Source organism: Alosa sapidissima, chromosome 22 (genome assembly GCF_018492685.1).
Source record: "Alosa sapidissima isolate fAloSap1 chromosome 22, fAloSap1.pri, whole genome shotgun sequence".
Taxonomy (NCBI): domain Eukaryota; kingdom Metazoa; phylum Chordata; class Actinopteri; order Clupeiformes; family Clupeidae; genus Alosa; species Alosa sapidissima.
The window spans coordinates 9,087,939-9,108,070 of NC_055978.1; the positions used below are offsets into that span (position 1 = coordinate 9,087,939).

At 45.6% G+C, this 20,132-nt stretch overlaps 2 protein-coding genes across 14 annotated transcripts in view; one reads left to right on the forward strand and one right to left on the reverse strand.

The window, feature by feature from the left end:
- Positions 1 to 18,976, forward strand: part of upf2 (UPF2 regulator of nonsense mediated mRNA decay) — a 32,824-nt gene extending 13,848 nt beyond the window's left edge. For 4 of the 11 annotated variants that reach the window (XM_042078499.1, XM_042078510.1, XM_042078504.1 and 1 more), the window contains 14 exons: positions 1,000 to 1,113; positions 1,371 to 1,487; positions 3,648 to 3,833; positions 4,587 to 4,790; positions 5,377 to 5,652; positions 6,103 to 6,286; positions 10,623 to 10,774; positions 12,828 to 12,950; positions 13,275 to 13,373; positions 13,618 to 13,785; positions 16,183 to 16,324; positions 16,928 to 17,048; positions 17,951 to 17,989; positions 18,640 to 18,976. In XM_042078499.1, coding sequence (XP_041934433.1) covers positions 1,000 to 1,113; positions 1,371 to 1,487; positions 3,648 to 3,833; positions 4,587 to 4,790; positions 5,377 to 5,652; positions 6,103 to 6,286; positions 10,623 to 10,774; positions 12,828 to 12,950; positions 13,275 to 13,373; positions 13,618 to 13,785; positions 16,183 to 16,324; positions 16,928 to 17,048; positions 17,951 to 17,984 — 1,920 coding nt within the window. In that variant the 3' untranslated portion in view covers positions 17,985 to 17,989; positions 18,640 to 18,976. Of the gene's footprint in view, positions 1 to 999; positions 1,114 to 1,370; positions 1,488 to 3,647; positions 3,834 to 4,586; positions 4,791 to 5,376; positions 5,653 to 6,102; positions 6,287 to 10,622; positions 10,775 to 12,827; positions 12,951 to 13,274; positions 13,374 to 13,617; positions 13,786 to 16,182; positions 16,325 to 16,927; positions 17,049 to 17,950; positions 18,029 to 18,639 lie in introns of all 11 variants that reach the window. The other 7 variants (XM_042078508.1, XM_042078511.1, XM_042078503.1 and 4 more) reach the window with 6 other exon arrangements.
- LOC121697160 (proline and serine-rich protein 2) overlaps positions 10,541 to 20,132 on the reverse strand; it is a 33,287-nt gene continuing 23,695 nt past the window's right edge. The window contains exon 5 of one of the 3 annotated variants that reach the window (XM_042078514.1): positions 10,541 to 10,564. The gene's annotated coding sequence lies outside the window, so the exon portion shown is untranslated. Of the gene's footprint in view, positions 10,565 to 15,528; positions 15,571 to 20,132 lie in introns of those variants that run through there. The other 2 variants (XM_042078516.1, XM_042078515.1) reach the window with 2 other exon arrangements.

Sequence of the window (20,132 nt, forward strand, 5' to 3'; positions counted from 1 at the left end):
ATTGTTAGTGGAGGGGTGGTACTTATAAAGGGTGTGGTTAACGGAAACCTTGGGTTAACCAAGAACATAACCTGGTCGGAGCAGGTTTGAGATGCAGCGTAAATTGCCATGGCAGCATACCTCAGTTAAAACCTATCCACCTTTCGTAGTACGGGTTAATCGGGAAGTTACGCCACACGTGATCAAGTTACTCTCAAAGTTACCCAGATAAGCCAGTAACCCCGCTTCGTAGTACAGGCCCCATATCTTTCATTTCTTCCAAATCTTATCAGTTACCCACAAATACTATTAGTGCCTGAGTCATGCTTATCATGAGCAGTAATGTCACAATAAAACTTCCTAAACAGTCACTAGCATGTTACATAAGTTTGTCACGCTTGATATGAATATTATCTAACATTAGTCACTGTTGATAAGTGCTGTTAAGTGATGTCTTCCACTGTGATGTAGGATGACACTGAGGTGGCCAGTCACACTCTTGTGATGTCCATCATCGTTTTACACCAGGGGGCTATTCCAAGTATGTGCTTTAGTGACAAACCTGACTAAGTAAACTCAGAATAAGTGGTAAACCTTCTAATAAAAGAGCTGTATGGCTTCATTCTCCTTACAAAACTATGCCATAGGGTTCTTGTAGGAGGTTTACCACTTACTCTGAGTTAACTTACCCAAGTTTGTCACTAAACCACATGCTTGGAATACCCCCCAGTGCCGTCACACTCTATCCAAACACCTCGTTATCTCTGTCAACAACACTGCACTCTGAATAGAGTTTCATGCTGAAGGGAAACTTCGTATGGCTTAGTGCTTGTTGTCACACCATCACAGACAAAGACGCATGTGCTTTCCACAGACATGGACAAACACTCTCAAAACCAATTGTTTAAATGCAGGAATGATGTTTCCTTTATAGGGAATATTTTTTAAAAAACAACAACAGTCAACAAGACGAGGCAGTCCTTTTATCAAGTATCTTATCAAGCCTTTGGTGCGTTTCAGATCCGCAAGAAGGACCAGATCAACATCGAGACCAAGAACAAGACGGTCAGGTTCATCGGAGAGCTGGCCAAGTTCAAGATGTTCTCCAAAACAGACACACTGCACTGCCTGAAGGTCCGCAACACACACACACACACACTCACACATACATCTCTCCAGACACTCTCTCAAATAATGGATGTTGATGGGTTTATAATGACCATTGATTGGATGGATTGAATTGGTACACAAAAATGAAAAGTTGTATGCCACTTTACATTGGGCCAGCGACTGGCCAAACATGCTCTTTTGCTTTCCCTTGGGGACCTGGCGGGGCATTGTTTATGTTGAACCCTGTGTGTCTGTGTGTGTGTCTGTCTGTGCCTCTGCAGATGCTGCTGTCTGATTTCTCCCATCACCACATCGAGATGGCCTGCACCCTCCTGGAGACCTGCGGTCGCTTCCTCTTCAGGTCACCAGAGTCTCACCTGAGGACCAGCGTACTCCTGGTCAGTCTCTCTCTCTCACTCACACTCTCTCACTCACACTCTCACTCACACTCTGTCTCCTCTCTCTCTCTGTCTCCTCTCTCTCTCTCTCTCTCTCTCTCTCTCGCACACACTTTCTATCTCAGACACACTTTTCAGTACACACACATATTCAAACGGATAAACGCGCGCACACAATTTCTTTGACACACACTGTAGTACACTTGGTTTGCATGGTCTTTGTTATATTCGTATTCATAGCATAAACACACATTGGCATTTACATACTTCCCCCCCCCCCCCCCCCCTTAGGTCAAACAGTACTCTAGTCCTAAACACACACAAATAATAAAATGTGTGCTGTGTGTGTGTATTTATCAGCCCTGACCATCATTTTGGGGGTTATCACAGCCTTGTAGCTGGTGTTTGTATGGTGACCTTGACAAATTGTGTGTGTGTGAGAGTGTGAGTGAGAGAGTGAGAAATGGGGGTTGGTGGGGTTGGTTGCAAATTTAGATCAAGAGAGAAAGGAAAAAAGACAAAAGTTAAACATCCAGAAACCAGCCAAGATGGTTAATGAATGAGGAAAAGACTAACGAGGAAGTCCCCTCGTTTATCTACTGAACATAGTTGACTCTATTCACTGCCAGATTAGTGTGATAAGGTCAACCTTCAGCGTAGCTGGACAAATCGGTCCTTCCTCCTCCTCAAGGTCGTGTTTGTTGCCCTGATGCATTTAGTTTGGTGTCATTTTGCATGAACCACGTCATGGGAATTAATATTGGGCCGGGTGTTTTGTTCAGGTGTATATGCGCATATGTGTGAGGGTGTGGCAGTGTTCAGTGTTTACCCTAGAATTTTTTCCAGCAACGGTGTTGTTGATTCATGTTGATTGTTGATTGAAAAAATGACTCCTTAAATGGTGACTTCTGGTGGATTTTGTGAAAGAAATGGACAGATTGAGATTACAAATTATGACACAACCATCAGCACAAGCATTTACAAAGCATGATTATTGCAGTACTTGAACAGGATTATTCATGTTTTTCTTTCACCTTTTTCATTTACATTATTAGTATTAGCCACTGTACAACTGTACACTGTAGGCCACTGTACAAACTATTACTATTTAGAATATACAGTGCTGTGCATAAGTTAAGACATTTATATATAATAACATTTATTTATTTAGGATACATAAAAAAATAATTGATGTCCTTGTTTTTTTTTTGTTTTTTTTTTTAATTAAGGCATTAAGACAAAAGGCAAAATATGTTTTTTGTTCCTCCCTTTAGTCAAGTTCAGCATGGGTGTCTTAACTTTTGCACAGGACTGTATAAACTATATAAACTAGAGAGCATATTTGTTGACATGAAACCTGAACGAACGGCAGCTGTTCCTGAACTTCACTTGCGTCTATTTTTTTTTTTTAAATTAGGCAACTTTTTTTGCAGTGCCGCTTGAATTCCAGAAGCAGCGCTGCGCCGCTGATGAATACATTGTAGGGGAAACACTGGTGTTTGTTATCAGTGTCAATGTGTGTGCCGGTCCTGTGCAAGAACAAAATGTGTGTGTGCGTGTGACTTTTTTCTTCTGAAAAATTATAAGTTTGTGTGGAGTCGTGCTCCTGTTATGTAATTGTGCTGCCTGCTCAGCAAATCTGCGTGTGCTTCTTTGTGAAATCATGGTTTGGCCAGGATGGCGTGTGTGTGCCCTTTAGTGTGTTAATGGTGTATGATGTTCCTGGCCCCTAAGAACGTGTGTGTCATTGGCCCCTTAAGGCCTGTGTGTGTGTGTTATTGGCCCCTTAAGGCCTGTGTGTGTGTGTGAGAGAGAGATATGTGGTCGGGCGGTGGTAGTGTAGTGGTTAAGGAGCTGGGCTAGCGTGCAGTAGCCTGAAAGTTGTCGGTTCAATTCCCGGCTTCCACCGTTGTGCCCTTGAGCAAGGCACTTAACCCCAAGTTGCTCCGGGGACAATGTGATCCCTTGTAATATAGCTGACATATGTAAGTCACTTCGGTCAAGAAGTGTCTGCTAAATGTAATGTAATGTAATGTAATGTAATATGTTCTTGACCCCTTAAGATTGTTAGTGTGTGTGTGTGTGTGTGTGTGTGTGATTTTGTGTGTGTGTGTGTGTGGGATTGTGTGTTAATGGTGTATGATGATGTGTGTTCCCCAGGAGCAAATGATGCGTAAGAAGCAGGCTCAGCACCTGGACGCGCGCTACGTCACCATGGTGGAGAACGCCTACTACTACTGCAACCCACCACCCATGGAGAAGACCGTCCGCAAGAAGAGGCCGCCTCTGCAGGAGTACATCCGCAAGCTGCTCTACAAGGACCTGTCCAAGGTCACCACAGAGAAGGTACACACACACACACACACACACACACACACACACAGACTCCTACTACCCCTCACTGCTCCCCGATCACAACACATGATTGGCACGATGTCTTCACAACACACCACATTATTGGCTCAATGTATTCACATCACAGCACATGACTGGCTTAATGTATTCACATGTCGACGTTTTGCCGAGGAAGGGGTGCGATATGTGTAGACAACGGCCATATTGGCGTTACAAACTAACCCCATGCATTTCTATGGAGGATTTTTTGAGTGCTGTGTCTCCTTATTAGAAAGAGACCAAATTTCCCTCACGGGATCAAAAGAGTATATATGCTTACTGTATCTGCTAGCTTCTCTACAAGAACCTGTCCCAGGTCACCATGAGATGGTGTGTACACACACACACACACACACACACACACACACACACACACACACACACACACACACACCCAGCTGCAGGAGTACATCCGCATGCTGCTCTACAAGCAGTTCTGTTTTTGTCATTGTCTCTTGCGCGCCCAAACACATGTACAACCTTTGTGTCCACAGAGGAAGTCACCGTGGAGAAATGTCAAACACACACACACTGACTCCATTCTCCCACTGTGTCCACACACACACACACACACACACACACACACTGCCCCCCTCCCCTTCTCCCTGTGTCTTGTCTCAGGTTTTGTGTGTCTGGCCGGATGCATGCCTACACACACACTCTCACACTCTTAACTCCCCCACCTCTCGCTGTGTCCTGTCCCAGGTGTTGCGTCAGATGCGCAAGCTGTCCTGGCAGGACCCGGAGACCAAGAGCTACCTGGTGTGCTGCATGGTCAACATCTGGAACGTCAAGTACAACAGCATCCACTGTGTGGCCAACCTGCTGGCCGGCCTCGTGGCCTACCAGGAGGACGTCGGGATACACGTGGTCGATGGGGTGCTCGAGGACATCCGTCTGGGAATGGAGGTGTGTGTGTGCGTGTGCGTGTGTGTGTGTGTGTCTGTCTGCACTTAGTGGTAAATTGGGTGAATTGGGTGCATGCTCGAGGACATCGACCTGGAAATGGAGCGTGTGTGTGGTCGAAGGAGAGTTGAACCAATGGCCCAGTAGGACTGTGGCATCCATGTTGACTGCGTGTGTGTGTGTGCGAGAGCATTAAAGAGAGGCAGACAGAAGGGAATAGTTGAATCATGCTGCTGGAAGACGTCCAACTGAAGAATAGCCCAAGAGAATACTCTCACTGTCACTGATCTGTCACCTGTCATTCAGGGAGGCCACCGGAGGGTGAAGTCATTGTGTGTGGACTGAGGTCTTCCCCCTCTTCATTTCTATTTCCTTCTTCCTCCATCTTCTCTGCCTGATCCACTCCCTCCTTCTTTATCTGTTTATCAATCTCTTTCTCTTCATCCATCTCTCTTTCTTCCTCTCTCTCACACCCCCCTCTTTTAATTCTTTCTTTCTCTCTCTCTTACACTCACTCTCTCTCTCTCTCTCTCTCTCTCTCTCTCTCTCTCTCTCTCTCCCCCTCCCTCCCTCCTCTCCTCTCCTCCAGGTGAATCAGCCCAAATTTAACCAGCGGCGCGTGAGCAGTGCCAAGTTTCTGGGCGAGCTCTACAACTACCGCATGGTGGAGTCGGCGGTCATCTTCCGCACCCTCTTTTCCTTCACCTCCTTCGGGGTCAACCCCGACGGCACGGCCTCGCCCCTCGACCCGCCCGAGCACCACTTCCGCATCCGCCTGGTCTGCACACTGCTCGACACCTGCGGCCAGTACTTCGACCGCGGCTCCAGCAAGAGGAAACTCGACTGTTTCCTCATCTACTTCCAGGTCAGAGGTCACCAACTGCACGCTGGTGCCAGTGTCTGTCTGTGTCTTTGTCTTTGTCTTTGGGTCCAAGTGTGTTTGCACTTTTTTTTCTATTGATGTGTGAAGGTGAAAACAATCACATTGTCAGAAAACACAGCTCAAACTCAAATGTCTGCATATGTCATAATCTGTGACACTGTGACCTGTTTTATATTGTGATCTGGGAAAGTAAACGATCATTGCATGCTACTCACACCTCCCCTCCCCTCATTGCTGCGGCTTCTTTGAGGCCTTAACAATGTCTAATGTTGTTTACACAAGCCCAGGGACCACTTCCCGACATTGTATGTAGTCATGCTAAGCTGGCGTGTGTGTGTGTGTGTGTGTGTGTGTGTGTGTGTGTGCGTGTGTGTGCGTGTGTCTGTCTGTGTGTGTGTGTGTGTGTGTGTGCGTGTGTGTGCGCGTGTACAGAGGTACATCTGGTGGAAGAAGAGCCTGGACGTGTGGACGAAGGAGCACCCGTTCCCCATCGACATCGACTACATGATCAGCGACACCCTGGAGCTCCTCAGGCCCAAGATGAGGCTCTGCACCTCACTGGACGAGGCCAACCGACAGGTCACCGAGCTCGAGAGAGAGGTCATGGTGAAACTAGGTAAGAGGGGCACACACACACATACCTCACTAGAGGAGGCCACCTGACAGGTCACTTAGCTGGTGAGAGAGGTCATGGTCCAAATAGGTACATCACAGAACAGATGTCTGTCATGGTCAAACTGTGTAACAGACACACACACAAACACAGAAGCATGCACACACACAGTGTTCCGTAGCACTCTTTATTGAATGCAGTGAGTGCATGAAGAGTTTCAGGGGTCAGAGTTGGAGAGGAGAGTTAGACTGGATGAGACTGGATCTAGACACGCACACACTCAAAACATCCCTCAGCCTTTTACAGGCATGCAGGAGTACATGCTACAACTCACACACACAAGGCAGGAGGACTTGTGATGGAGCCCCCAGAGCAGTGTCTGTGTCTGTGTCTGTGGGTTTTTCCTATTTGATGAGTCATATTGTTTGTTGCAGTAGTATTTAGTGGTGTAAAATAAAGGTAGACATTCGCACCGAATTGTTACGGTACAGGTCGTTGGTGTGTGCAGAATGCAGTCTTAAACACTAATCAGTAGTAGGCCGACGATAGTGGCCGACAATGTCAGTATGTCAGTTTAGTTAATTAACGTCAAAAAACATTTGACCAAAATACTGTTCCTGCTTGTTTTTGTTGAGCATCAGCATTATTGTTAGTGAATGGAAGGGGTGCTTACAGGCTTACTGTACCAAAAATTAACCAAACCGTGAATTGGTACATGGTATGTACATAATTGTGATTTTCACCCCTAATAGCATTGCATTGATGCATGCATTTTGTTTGTGCAGAGTTTAGGGTGTGTGTTTGTCTGTGTGTATCTGTTTCTTTGTATGTGGTGACCGATGTCTGTGTTAAGTCTTTGTATGTATGTGGTTAAACCCTCAGGCCAGGTGTATGTGTCTGTGTTATGTACACTGTCTGGGTCATCCTGCGTGTGAGTTCCCCTGTCGTGCCACCTTTTCGTTTCTGTCCTCCCTGATTGACAGCATTCCTCCATCTGTGGGAGGACTGGTTTACACTCGTTCGTCAGGCCTCTTCACTCCCTTCCTTTTTTCATACTTAGCAGGAAATGTGTTGGTCAAGGTGGTAGGTCGTATGTCCCGGGGGGGGGGGGGGGGGGGGGTTGTTCTGGTATCGGTTGCCATCCGAGTTCTTGTATCGGTTGCCGGCGGTGGGTGCTGGCGTCTTGTTTGTGCGATACACTACAGACTCTGTATATTTAACAATATTTATTAAACACTACATTATAAATAAATAACCAGCTTCTCAAAATAACAGTTAACAAAGTAACAACACCAAACAAACTATACAACAGTATACAAATATTGCAAAATATTTGTGCAATTTTAACAAAGACTATTACAAACTATAGAACAAGTGCAAAAGAAAGTGCAAAACAACAAAATGTGCAAATGTGATCAGTCACTACTTATGGCAGAGCTGACAACTAGCATTGTTATAAGCCATCCTAAAAAGATCATTTCAATGGCCCTTTGGTAATTGCACTGTTTTACTATTGGACCATTAATGCTCATCTTCATGCAGGCTGTCAGACTGTTGACCTGCAGCCTGTTCCACAAGTCTGTCCTGATCTATACAACGAGAGTGAATGAAGTTTAGATCATTTTATAGTTTTGTGTAATATGGATGAAATTTGAGCGCGAAGCGCTTTTTCATTTAGAGGCCGGAGTGGCCGTTCTGTTCCGCTCCCATACCGCTCACACCACGAGTCTGAGGCATGCCCACTAATAAAACCAAGACCGTTAAATTTCAAAGATATTGACCATATAGCCTAAGTTCGTTGATGGAGTTAGCTAAATAATTTAGAAAGCATACGCGTAGGCACGGATGGGCCTGGACTATTGTCAGTCTTGCGCGTCCGATTAGACGCGCAAGTCAACACTTGTGCTGAGAGCAGGTGGCTGTTTACTCGGCCGCTTCTCCGGTCAAATTCGCGTCAGGTCAATTTAGCTCTCCGGTCCCAAAGAACTAAGAGCAGCGGCAATATATTTCACTCAGAACATTTATTTTAAAAGACTGCAACACTGATAGTGCAACAACAAACAAGCTTGGCAACGTTAACTAAAGGTATCAGTCATTAATTGCCAAAAGAACGAAAATGACAAATCACGCAGTCGCAATATTTTAAACTTGTGCCAAACGGATGAACCCAGCATCGGTGCGTCGCATAAATTAAAACACAAATTGAAGCGACAACTTGGATCATTGGACAACCCTACCACTAAACCTTTCCATAGGCCTGCCACGTTTATGACATAAAAAGTGGAATATGAACGCATTTCATCACACCTGACAATTAAACTGAGCTGTGGCTGTTCGCGATTTGACTGATTCTTGAGAACGAGGAGCGAGATATTTGCACCGCTCAGCTCCGTTCACTAGCTCTGATTCGGAGGCATATCACATATGTAAAGATTATAAAATCTGATTATTTTTCGATTCATGACGCGTTTCTACTTTCTTTTTAATACGTTCTGCGGAGAAGGGAGATTGGCGTTGGTCACGGTTTGGAATGAAAGGGAGAAAACGGGACAAAGTAACACATTTTTTTTTTTTTTTTTGACGACGTAGTTAAGGCGGCAGGCTTGTTTTGCCAAGGCGGCCGCCTTGACTGCAAAGTGGTGCGGGAAACCCTGCTTAGGCCTCCTCTGTGTGTGTGTGTGTGTGTGTTTAAATGTGTGAAAGGGAGATATTTGATTCCTTCCTGTAATGCTAGCAGTAGCAGGACCCTTACTAGATTGCTCTTTGTCTCGATCGCTTTCTGCTCCCTTTTAATCGTTTGTGTGTACAAACGCATGCACACACTCTCTCTTTCTCCCTTTCTCTCTTTCTCTCCCTCTCTCCCTCGCTCAATCGCTCACTCACTCACTCACACACACACACACACGCACCATCTGATAAAGCTAAAGTGCAGGCTTTTGTTCAGTGTCTTAATATGTTTACTCGGAATGTGAGAGAGAATGTGCTGCAGCTCCACCCCAGTGGTGTGTGTGTGACCGGTCTTGTCACCACTTTGATTTCTATAATCTTTAGACTGACCTGTATAAGAGTTAAGGATTAGGTTTGCCAACACGGCCTCACATGTTTCCCATAGTTTGTCCATGTATCACTCTAAAACAGGACTGTCTTGTATGATTCAGAAATAATACTGATGTGTGTCTGTGTGGTTTGACTTCATTGTTAATTAATAAAATAAAGAAGGTAGTCATCATAACAGATTGTTGTTATCCAGAAAAAAAACCTGACCCTACGTCAGCCTACGGAATCGATGACATAACCTAGGTGTGTATGTGTGTGTCAGGATGATGTATCATTAATATGTCAGGCAAAATGCGCTTAATCCTCGCGAGATGTCTTGGGGTCGGCAATTCTTGAAGTTGCATTGCTGGTTCTTTCGGTAGTGACCCACTAACTGCATAGCTCTATGGCTATGCTATGTTTTTTTTTTTTTACCATCAAATTGGCTTCGTAGAGGTTATATTAAAGGTACACTATGCAAGATTTTCACCTAAATATAATTTGATTGTAAATGAACTTGTTATACGGGAATCGTTCACCTAGCATAGCCGTACAGCACAGCAGTAGCAAGTCGCTAAGCACCAGCCATGCAACTTCAAGAATAGCGGCCCGATTACATCTCGTGAAACGTGAAATGTTACCTTGTCAGTAAATATAGCTCTTTGGAGATAGTTTTTGCCTGTTGTTAATCCTTCACCTCCATATTAAAAGCATTTTCATTGTGTACAGGGGGAACAAGCCACGATAAGTTTGCCATTTACAACTGCAGAGTAAAATAAGTATAAGTATATATACTCTTTTGATCCCGTGAGGGAAATTTGGTCTCTGCATTTATCCCAATCCGTGAATTAGTGAAACACACACAGCACACAGTGAACACACAGTGAGGTGAAGCACACAGTAATCCCGGCGCAGTGAGCTGCGACGCTCGGGGAGCGGTGAGGGGTTAGGTGCCTTGCTCAAGGGCACTTCAGCCGTGCCTACTGGTCGGGGTTCGAACCGGCAACCCTCCGGTTACAGGTCCGAAGTGCTAACCAGTAGGCCAACGGCTGCCCCAAATATAAATACATTGCGTCTAGGGGGAGGTCTATAGTCGCCAAAAATACCTGAACCTGCATAGTATACCTTTATGGCTGAGTTCCTGAGTTGAATGGAATTTGAGATTTGAGGTCTACCCAGATTGTGTCCTGTGTACACATAGGTGTGTACCCAGATTGTGTCGTGTGTGTGTGTGTGTGTGTGTGTCTGTGTACATAGGTGTCTCCCCAGATTGGGTGGTATAATAATTGCCCCTGTTCCTCAGGCCTGATGATGGGGAAGGACGGCCGCTGCCCCAGCTCCATGGGTGACGGAGAGGGTCTGGACGAGGAAGACGACGATGATGATGAAGAGGGCGGAGCCGATACCGAGGAGCAGTCTGGAAACGAGAGTGAGATGAACGAGCAAGAGGAAGAGGTAAAGCCCCCCCCCCCCCCCCCCCCTTCCTCTTTTCTGTCTCGACAGTCACCCCCCCCCCCCCCCTCTCTCTCTCCCTCCCTCCCATGGGTCATGGAAATTTAAAAAAAAGTCTATTCCAGAGATGGAAAGTCAGGGAATGTTATAATTTTTTAGGCAAAGTCATGGAATATTAGGCAATTTTGTTGTACCAGTTTAAAATGTATTAGTCAAAATACATTAATACAAATAAATTTCCATGAAAGATTGATGTACATCTTGTTATTAGCTTTACTGTTTGCTTGAGTGATTGTGGTTAGCCTGTCTTTGTTTATTCAATGCCCATATATTCATCTCAAAGATTACTGAAAGCTACGCGGCTACTCTGAAATCATTGGTTGGTATATTGTACCATTCATGTCATGGAAATTCAGGTTTTATTGTCGGGGAAAAATCATGGAATTTTACATTTGACTTAGAGTAGGCACCCTGTCTTTCTTTCTTTCTTTCTTTCTCTCTTTTTTTTTTACATTTGACTTAGAGTAGGCACCCTGTCTTTCTTTCTTTCTTTCTTTCTTTCTCTCTTTTTTTTTTACATTTGACTTAGAGTAGGCACCCTGTCTTTCTTTCTTTCTTTCTTTCTTTCTCTCTTTTTTTTTTACATTTGCCTTAGAGTGGGAACCCTTTCTCTCTCTCCCTTCCCTTTTCTGTCTTTCTTTTTCTAGTCTCCCTCGTTCCATCCTGCATGTTCTATTTTTCTTTCTCACACCTCCATCAGACTATCTGTCTTTTTCATCCAGCCTTTTTTTTTTTTTTTTTTTTTTTTTTTTGGTTCCTTTTCATAATCCGAATTGCACCCCCAGTGCTGTGTGTGTGTGTGTGTGTGTTGGTGTGTGTGAGGTTTGACTCTCATCCCATGCTGTGTAAGCCTGCATTAGATGCTCATTACACTCATGTGGGCTTCCCCTGACTGTGTGTGTGTGTGTGTGTGTGCAGTGTTTCCCATACATTGACTTATTTGTGGCGGCCCACCACCATATCATTGACCACCACACAATGATTTTCCAGGTTGTACTAAATTGTGCTTAAGTCTGGTTAGCATCATAACCACGCTGTGCTAATTTGTTAAAAACTGTTGTATTCAAGTTAATTCTGCAAACCAACCACCACAAATGGAATTCAATTCTGTGGGAAACACTGGTGTGTGTGTGTCGGGAGACGGGGCCGTAGGGAGAGTGTGCACGTGCTGTAGATCATTGCACTGGTGGCAAACACACTCACACACACACACACATTCCTGAAGAGCTTTTCAAAATGAAGCTCATTACTCATAAGTGTTGTGTTTTAGTGTCGCCACATACCAGTGCAGTATTTTAAACTTGACTGATGTTCTTCACTGACATGTGGAGGATTAGGGGTGGCTCGTTCATCAGTCTTAGTGGTGATGGTTGTTACTTTATCACTCTTAGTATTTTTTCACGCTCTGTTTAATACTACATGGCATTCCACAGTTGGTTAGTTAGTTTTCATTTTTCTTTAATGCCATGTCTGTTTATTTGAGCTCCTGTGCACCTGTATGCAGGAGACACCTGCCTTTGCAGGTGTTTTCATGACATTTCAACTTCACGTCTGAAGGAGCATGAAGTAGTCATGTAGCTATTTCTGCACGATCCTTATCATTGTTATTCTTACCGCTTGTAGTAGTTAGTGCAGTCATGGTGGTATACCAAAAAGAGGGAGGGAGAGAGAGAAGAAGGAAAGAGATTGCAGAAAATCTGTTCAGTCATGGTGGCATACCAGAGAGAAAGAGACAGAGAGGGAGGGAGGAAAGAGATTGCAGAAAGACAAAGCAATGAAACCAGAGACATAAACAGACCATTACTGATGAGCAGATGAGTGTGTATCGTGTAATTGTCAGATGAGTGTCGATACACATCACTCATCTGATAATCACACAATACACATCAGTCAGAGGTGGCTGTTAAAGAAAGCAGGCAGGCTCCAATAATCCGGCGATGCATCTCTGTCAAGCCAGGAGATTCACAGCTTCTGTAACTGTGTGTGTGTGTGTGAGTGTGTGTGTCCTTTCCAGGAGGGCTCTGAGAATGAGGAGGAAGAGAGGGAGGAAGAGGAAGAGGAGAACACCGACTACCTGACTGACTCCAACAAAGAGAATGAAACGGATGAAGAAAACAATGTGAGACTAAACACAGACACTCAAATAAACACACTCACACACGTGTGCACACACACACACACACTCATACTGACACAGACACACTCATACTCGTGCAGACACACACACAAACACACAGACACACACACACACACTCACATAGACTCACACTCACTCATACTGACACGGACACACATATACATGCAGACACAAACGCATACAAAAACAGGACAGAAATTACTGGTCAGGATTCTAGCAAGTATGTGTATTGTCTTGTGTTAAATATACAGTATGTAGAAATGCATCCTAAAAGTAGGATTTTAATGTGGTGTGTGTGTTCTATAGGAGGTGACTATTCGTGGAGGTGGCCTGAAGCACGTTGCCTGTGCTGAAGATGAAGATTTCATCCAGGCCCTTGATAAGATGATGTTGGAGAACCTGCAGGTACACACACACACACACACACACACACACACACACACACACACTCACACACACACACACACACACACACACACACAAACACACACACAAACAAACCTTTTGATCATTCTTGTGAACAAAGAAAGTTTTTTTTTTTTTTTGCATCTGTGTGTCTGTATAATTGAAACACAGTCTGCGAAAGTACAAACCACCTGGACGTTGGTTAACCCTGTATTTGTATATTTGTGTGTGTGTGTGTGAGCAGCAGCGTAGCGGTGAGTCTGTGAAAGTGCACCAGCTGGACGTGGCCATCCCGCTGCAGCTGAAGAGCCAGCTGAAGAAAGGCCCCGCCCCTGCCGGGGGGGATGGAGAGGCCGAGATCAACGAGACCATGCAGTTCGTCATGCTAACACGCAAGGGCAACAAGCAGCAGGTGTACACACACACACACACACACACACACACACACCAGGGTTTCCGTTGTCCGGTAATTACCGGACATTGGCCGAAAAAAAAATGAAATGTCCGACAAAATGAAATCTCCCCGGTCAAATTGTCCGATTGAAATTGGCGAATAATCCCGTCCCCTAACGCAATCTGAATTTGAGAATAAGCCTTAATATGTAAGCCTATATTATACGTCCTCTGGCTATGTTTTTAAATGAACAGGCTCTACCGTTTGAAAAGTAACCTATTAAACAACACGCATAGTCTATGCTGCATTTCAAATAGGAAGTGCACGCGGCTTAAAACGTCCATGTTAAACAATGAACAAATGAATGAGGCGGTTCAAACATGGCCAGGCCCAGGCAGACTAGCCTTAAAAGTTTTTTCACAGGCCAGACACGATGGATGATGATGATAAATTGGTAACGTCTGAAGCCTCAGATGTCCGGTGAACTCCCCCACCACCAGATAAAAAGCAGAAGTGTCGGGCGTATCTGTCGGAATCAGTGACATTGGAAGTGGAGTTGCGGGGGTGCGGCCGCTCCAACACACTGTCATTCTCCGTGTACACTGGACATGCAAAGTGTTCTTTACCCAAAGCATACAGTAGGCCTATGCGTTCTCTGTCTATGATCTGCAGGGTTAGGGCCTCCATGAGGCGATTACTGGTCCGCGGATAATTTCTGGCACAATTAAACGGTATCATTGAACCACGGCCGAAAGAAAAAGAAACTAAACATTTCCCAGAATAGGAAACATTTCTTAATTTATTGTTATCAAATAAAGAGGCACAGCATTAGGGGGTAGTGGTGTGAGCGCTCATTCTTGTGTGTGCGCATCTGTGTAAGTTAAACAGTCACCACTGGAGATAACGTGGGTAGCAGCAACAAACAACGTAGCCTTTTTAAAACAACGAACGAAGCGGACTCTTGCTGTCCATGAAAATATACTAGCTAGATCTTGTTAGGCATGTTTAAGTTAGGCTAATGAACATGTTGCATTCTATACAGCCTGATTATGTCATTCTTTAAGATACATAGCCTGTCCAGTTTTCCTCAATTTGACTAATTAAGAAGGGATAATAGGATATTTGACCGGCATATCATCAAAATGTCCGGAAAACGAAACCATTTTTTTCTAGTGGAAACTCTGACACACACACACACACACACACACACACGCACGAGACCATGCAGTTCGTCATGCTAACACGCAAGGGCAACAAGCAGCAGGTACACACACACACACACACACACACACACATACGGACCATGCAGTTCGTCATGCAACAAGCAGCAGGTACACACACACACATGCACACACACGACACCGTGCAGTTCGTCATGGTAACACACAAGGGCAACAAGCAGCAGGTACACACATGCACACACCCGACACCATGCAGTTCGTCATGGTAACACTCAAGGGCAACAAGCAGCAGGTGTACACACACACACACCAACACTAACGACACCATGCAGTTTGTCAAGCTCACCTACAATGGCAGCAAGCAGTAGGTGTAAATCCACACTATGCGTGCTTAAAAGCAAGTTGGAAAAGAAGGTTGCTAGCACTGATTCCTAAAAAATAAATATTGACGTGTGTGTGTGTGTGTGTGTGTGTGAGAGAGAGAGTGTGACTGACTGACTGGGAGAGAGAGAGATGCAGCGAGTGTATGTGTGTGGGTTGACATTGGAATGTTTGGTTTGTGGTCTGAGCGAGTGAAAGAGAGAGAGAGAGAGAGAGTGTGTGTGTGTGTGTGTGTGTGTGTTCCAGGGTGTGTCTGTCTAGTAGTACAGGGATTTTTCTGTCTGTTTTCACTCTAGGATTTCAGAATGCCCAGAATTCAAGACTGTACTGTGACAGAACTCTTCCCTCTCTCTCTCCTCCCAGCCATCCAGCCATCTTTCATTCTCTCTGTCTCTTCTTCTCCATCTCTCTCCCTCTGTCTTCCTCTCCACCTGCCCTCTCTTCCTCCATCTTTCCCTTTCTCTCTCCCTCTCTCTGTTTTTATTGCCTGTTGGTTTCCTTTTGACTGAATAATAAAGCTTAGAAAAAATAAATTCTAATACAACTTAAGTCAGTCTCTCTCTCTCTCTCTCTCTCTCTCTCTCTCTCTCTCTCTCTCTCACTCTCTCTCTCCTCCAACTCCAACACTATTGAGTCCTTATCCTGCATCGTAAGATCCCTTCACACCTCGCATCCATCTCCCTTCTCTGCAATTAACCTCTCACTGTGTGTTGGTGACAATGCTCTGCTGTTTCTCTGCAATTTAAGTTCTTGTATGTGCCGCTGTGTGTGTGTGTGTGTGTGCACATGTTAGGTATGTGAGTGATCTGTGTGTGTGTGTGTGTGTAACCTGTCTTGTCTTCTCTCCGTGCAGTTTAAGATCTTGAACGTGCCGCTGTCGTCCCACCTGGCTGCCAACCACTTCAACCAGCAGCAGGCCGAGCAGGAGGAGCGCATGCGCATGAAGAAGCTCACGCTGGACATCAACGAGCGGCAGGAGCAGGAGGACTACCAGGGTGTGTGTGTGTGTGTGTGGTTGTGGTCATGAGGATTTGGTATGTGTGTGTTGAAAACAGTGGTTTGGAGTGTGTGTGTGTGTGTGGTAGGCAGGGATTTGGAGTGTGTGTATGTCTGTAATACAAGACACAGATTTGGGATGTGTGTGTGAAAGACAGGGATTTGGAATGTGTGTGTAAGACAGGGTGACATGAGAGGACGGGTTAGGAGGAGAGGACATGTTTGGTTAGGGGTTAGGAGGAGTGGACATGTTTGGTGTTTGGTTAGGGGTTAGGAGGAGAGGACATGTTTGGTTAGGAGGAGAGGACATGTTTGGTGTTTGGTTAGGGGTTAGGAGGAGGGGACATGTTTGGTGTTTGGGTTAGGAGGAGGGGACATGTTTGGTTAGGAGGAGAGGACGTGTTTGGTTAGCAGTTTGGAGGAGAGGACATGTTTGGTTAGGAGGAGGGGACATGTTTGGTGTATTTTCTCTCATCTGGACTGCTGGGTCTGTTTTTGTTCCTTCCCTGACAGTGATTGGGAGGATGCAGATGGGTATATGTCTAAATGATGTTGTTTTTATTCATTGTTTGTTTGTTTGTTTGTTTGTTGTGTTTTTGCAGAGATGATGCAGTCCCTGGCCCAGCGCCCAGCTCCAGCTAACACCAATCGTGAACGGCGGCCTCGCTACCAGCACCCCAAAGGGGCGCCCAACGCAGACCTCATCTTCAAAACAGGGGGCAGGTGCGCATACACTCACACACACACACACACACACACACACACACACACACACACACAACACACACACATGTCCAAACCTTTGTCCCTTAGTCTCAAGGCACCATAATCTGTGTGACTTGATCATCTTGAAATTACCTAAACTGTATAGGTCCACTGTGAAAGACCCTTTGTATGTGTGTGTCTGATTGTGTTTGCTCTGTCATGCATAGGTGAATTTATTTGCTTATCCCGTGTGTGTATTTACGTATTTAAAGGACAGTTCCGGCGCAAAATGAACCTAGGGGTTAATAACACATGTGTACCGAGTTCGTCCGTTCTCTGGAATGTGTTTTCATGCTAATCGAACGTGACAAGTTTTACCTCAAACCGCTAATTAGCTTATAACGCTAGTCTTCGGGGCACACGTAAAGTAAAAAGAAATCGCTATTTCTATCCCACTAACAAGGCTCAAAATAGCACCACACTTCCACGGTAGCATAATGAGGGGCCCTACATGTAAATCGAAGCATTGAGAACTTTGTAAGTGTAGACAGTTTATTAAAAAGATAATTAAGAAACCGTTCCGTTAACAAGCGGGCTCCATCTTGGGAAAACAGTCACGTGACCGTTCAGCTCGCGTTGCTGCACTCCAACGTCGTGCAACGTAAGCTGAGTTGTCACGTGACTGTTTTCCCAAGATGGCGCCAGCCAAGTAAAACTGGTCACGTTTGATTAGCATGAAAACACAGTCCAGAGAGGGGACGAACTCGGTACACATGTGTTATTAACCCCTAGGTTCATTTTGCGTTGGAATTGTCCTTTAAGTGTTTTGTTTGTTTCTTTTTTTTTGCATGTTTGCATGCATGCTTCCTACTAACTAGTGCTTTGTGCTCGGTGTGTGTGTGTGTGTATGTGTGTGTCAGAAGGCAGGATGCTAGGGCCAGGCGTCGACTGTGACACAGGTGTGTGCTGAGGATCAAACAGCTGAGTGACTGGTTGGTGTATGACAAACCCACTCTCCCTACACACTCACAGTCACACACACACACACACACACACACGCTTTCTGCACTATAGCACAGGGGTAGACAGGGCAAAGGCGAAGACTCTTCTCTACTCCACTCTCCAGTGCCCTGCTTCTCCTCCAGTCCTGCTGTCCTACATCTCACCACATTGGCCTTTCCTTTCATTAAGCTGTGTGTGTGTGTGTGTGTGTGTGTGAGAGCGAGAAAGAGTGAGTGAGTGTGTGTGTGTGTGAAAGCGAGAAAGAGTGAGTGAGTGTGTGTGTGTATGTGTGAGTGACAGTCTCCTGAGCACTCTGTGGGTTTGCTGTAGTTATGTCAGTGGTTGGGGATGTCAAACTTATCACCGCTGAAGTCATCACTATGAAATGCAGTGGTAATTCTGACCAGAGCCACCGTGTGTGTGTGTGTGTGTGTGTGTGTGTGTGTGTGTGCTCACATGCTTGTGTGTGGTGTGGTGTGTAGTCACACACACTCACATACTCTTTTGTGTGTGTGTGTGTGTTTGTGTAATCACGCACGCTCATTGATATGCTCTTTTAGTGTGTGTTTGTGTGGCGTGTTGTCTAATCTGATGTCCTGTCCCGTAGGCGCCGCTGATTGGACTCCAGTGGACTGAGCGACGAACGCAGCGTGAGAGAGAAAAATGTACAAAACTGAGCGAGAGCGTGAGTGCAGCAGTTTGGCGTCACCCTCAAGCGGACGGGCGGACAGGGAGGGAGGCGGTCACTCAGGGTGACCCCCACCTCACCCCGACAAACCAGAGGAGGAAGAGGTGGAGGAAGAGGATGACTAGAGGAGAGCGTGAGAGGGAGAAATAGAGGACTGTGGCCAAAAGGAGTGTGTCGGGGGGGGTGTCTCGGCATCACCAATCTCCTTCTGTACAGCACCAGCAGCAACGCATACACGCATACACACACACACGCATACACACATACACACGCACGCACACACGCATACACACACACACACACACACACACACACACGCATACACACATACACACACGCACGCATATACACACACACACACACACACACGCATACACACACACACACGCATACACACACACACGCATACACACACACACGCACACACACACACGCACGCATACACACACACACACACGCATACACACACACACACACGCATACACACACACACACGCATACACACGCACACACACACACACACGCATACACACATACACACACGCACGCGCACACACACACACACACACACACACGCATACACACACACACACTGATTGCAGTAACACCAAACAGGAGAGCAAAACACACTGAACTGAAGCAGATGGACCAGACGAACACACACACAAGTCCCACAGGAGCCCTCCCCCCCCCCCCTCCCCAGGAGTGGCGTCTGTGTGTGCGAGTGAGTGTCGCCGTGCGCCGTGGTCAAACCTTGAGGCTCTGGCCAGCTCGTTCTATGAGGTTGAGACTATCCTTCCCTCCCTTTTGGGCGGTTTTGTGCTTCATATTGTCCTTGTTTTCTGGAGAACTCTCTTTCTGTCTAGTACTGGGCACACTGATACACACAGCATTAATTTGCATAAACACACACAGACACACACACAGACACACACACACACACACAGGAAGTTAAGTTCACTGAATGAATGTAGAAGGGGGGAATGGAGGAACATGGACAGAGTCCACCAAACTAGGCTGGTCTCATTTTAAACCCACCCTACCAAAGCCCAGATAGGGAAGAGGGCTGATACTCAAGACTTCAGAGATGGGAGTGTTTGTGTGTGTATATGTGTGAGTGTGAGAGAGAGACTGTGTGTGTGTTTGTGCGTGTGTGTTGTAGAACTAGTGTGTTCCTCCCTCTCTATACTGAAGCATCTTGGTAACAACTTTGACGGGTGACCAGTGACCAGCCGGTGACGACCAGCTCTCTGCCATCGCAGGGACTGAAACCAGAACCAGAGATATATAAATATAAATCTATATATAAATGAAATAAAATTAACCCTCATTCTTTCTTTCTGTAGTCTCATAGATAATCTCTAGCTGTACACTTTTTGTGTTGTGTTGTGTGTGTGCGCGTTGTGTGCGTG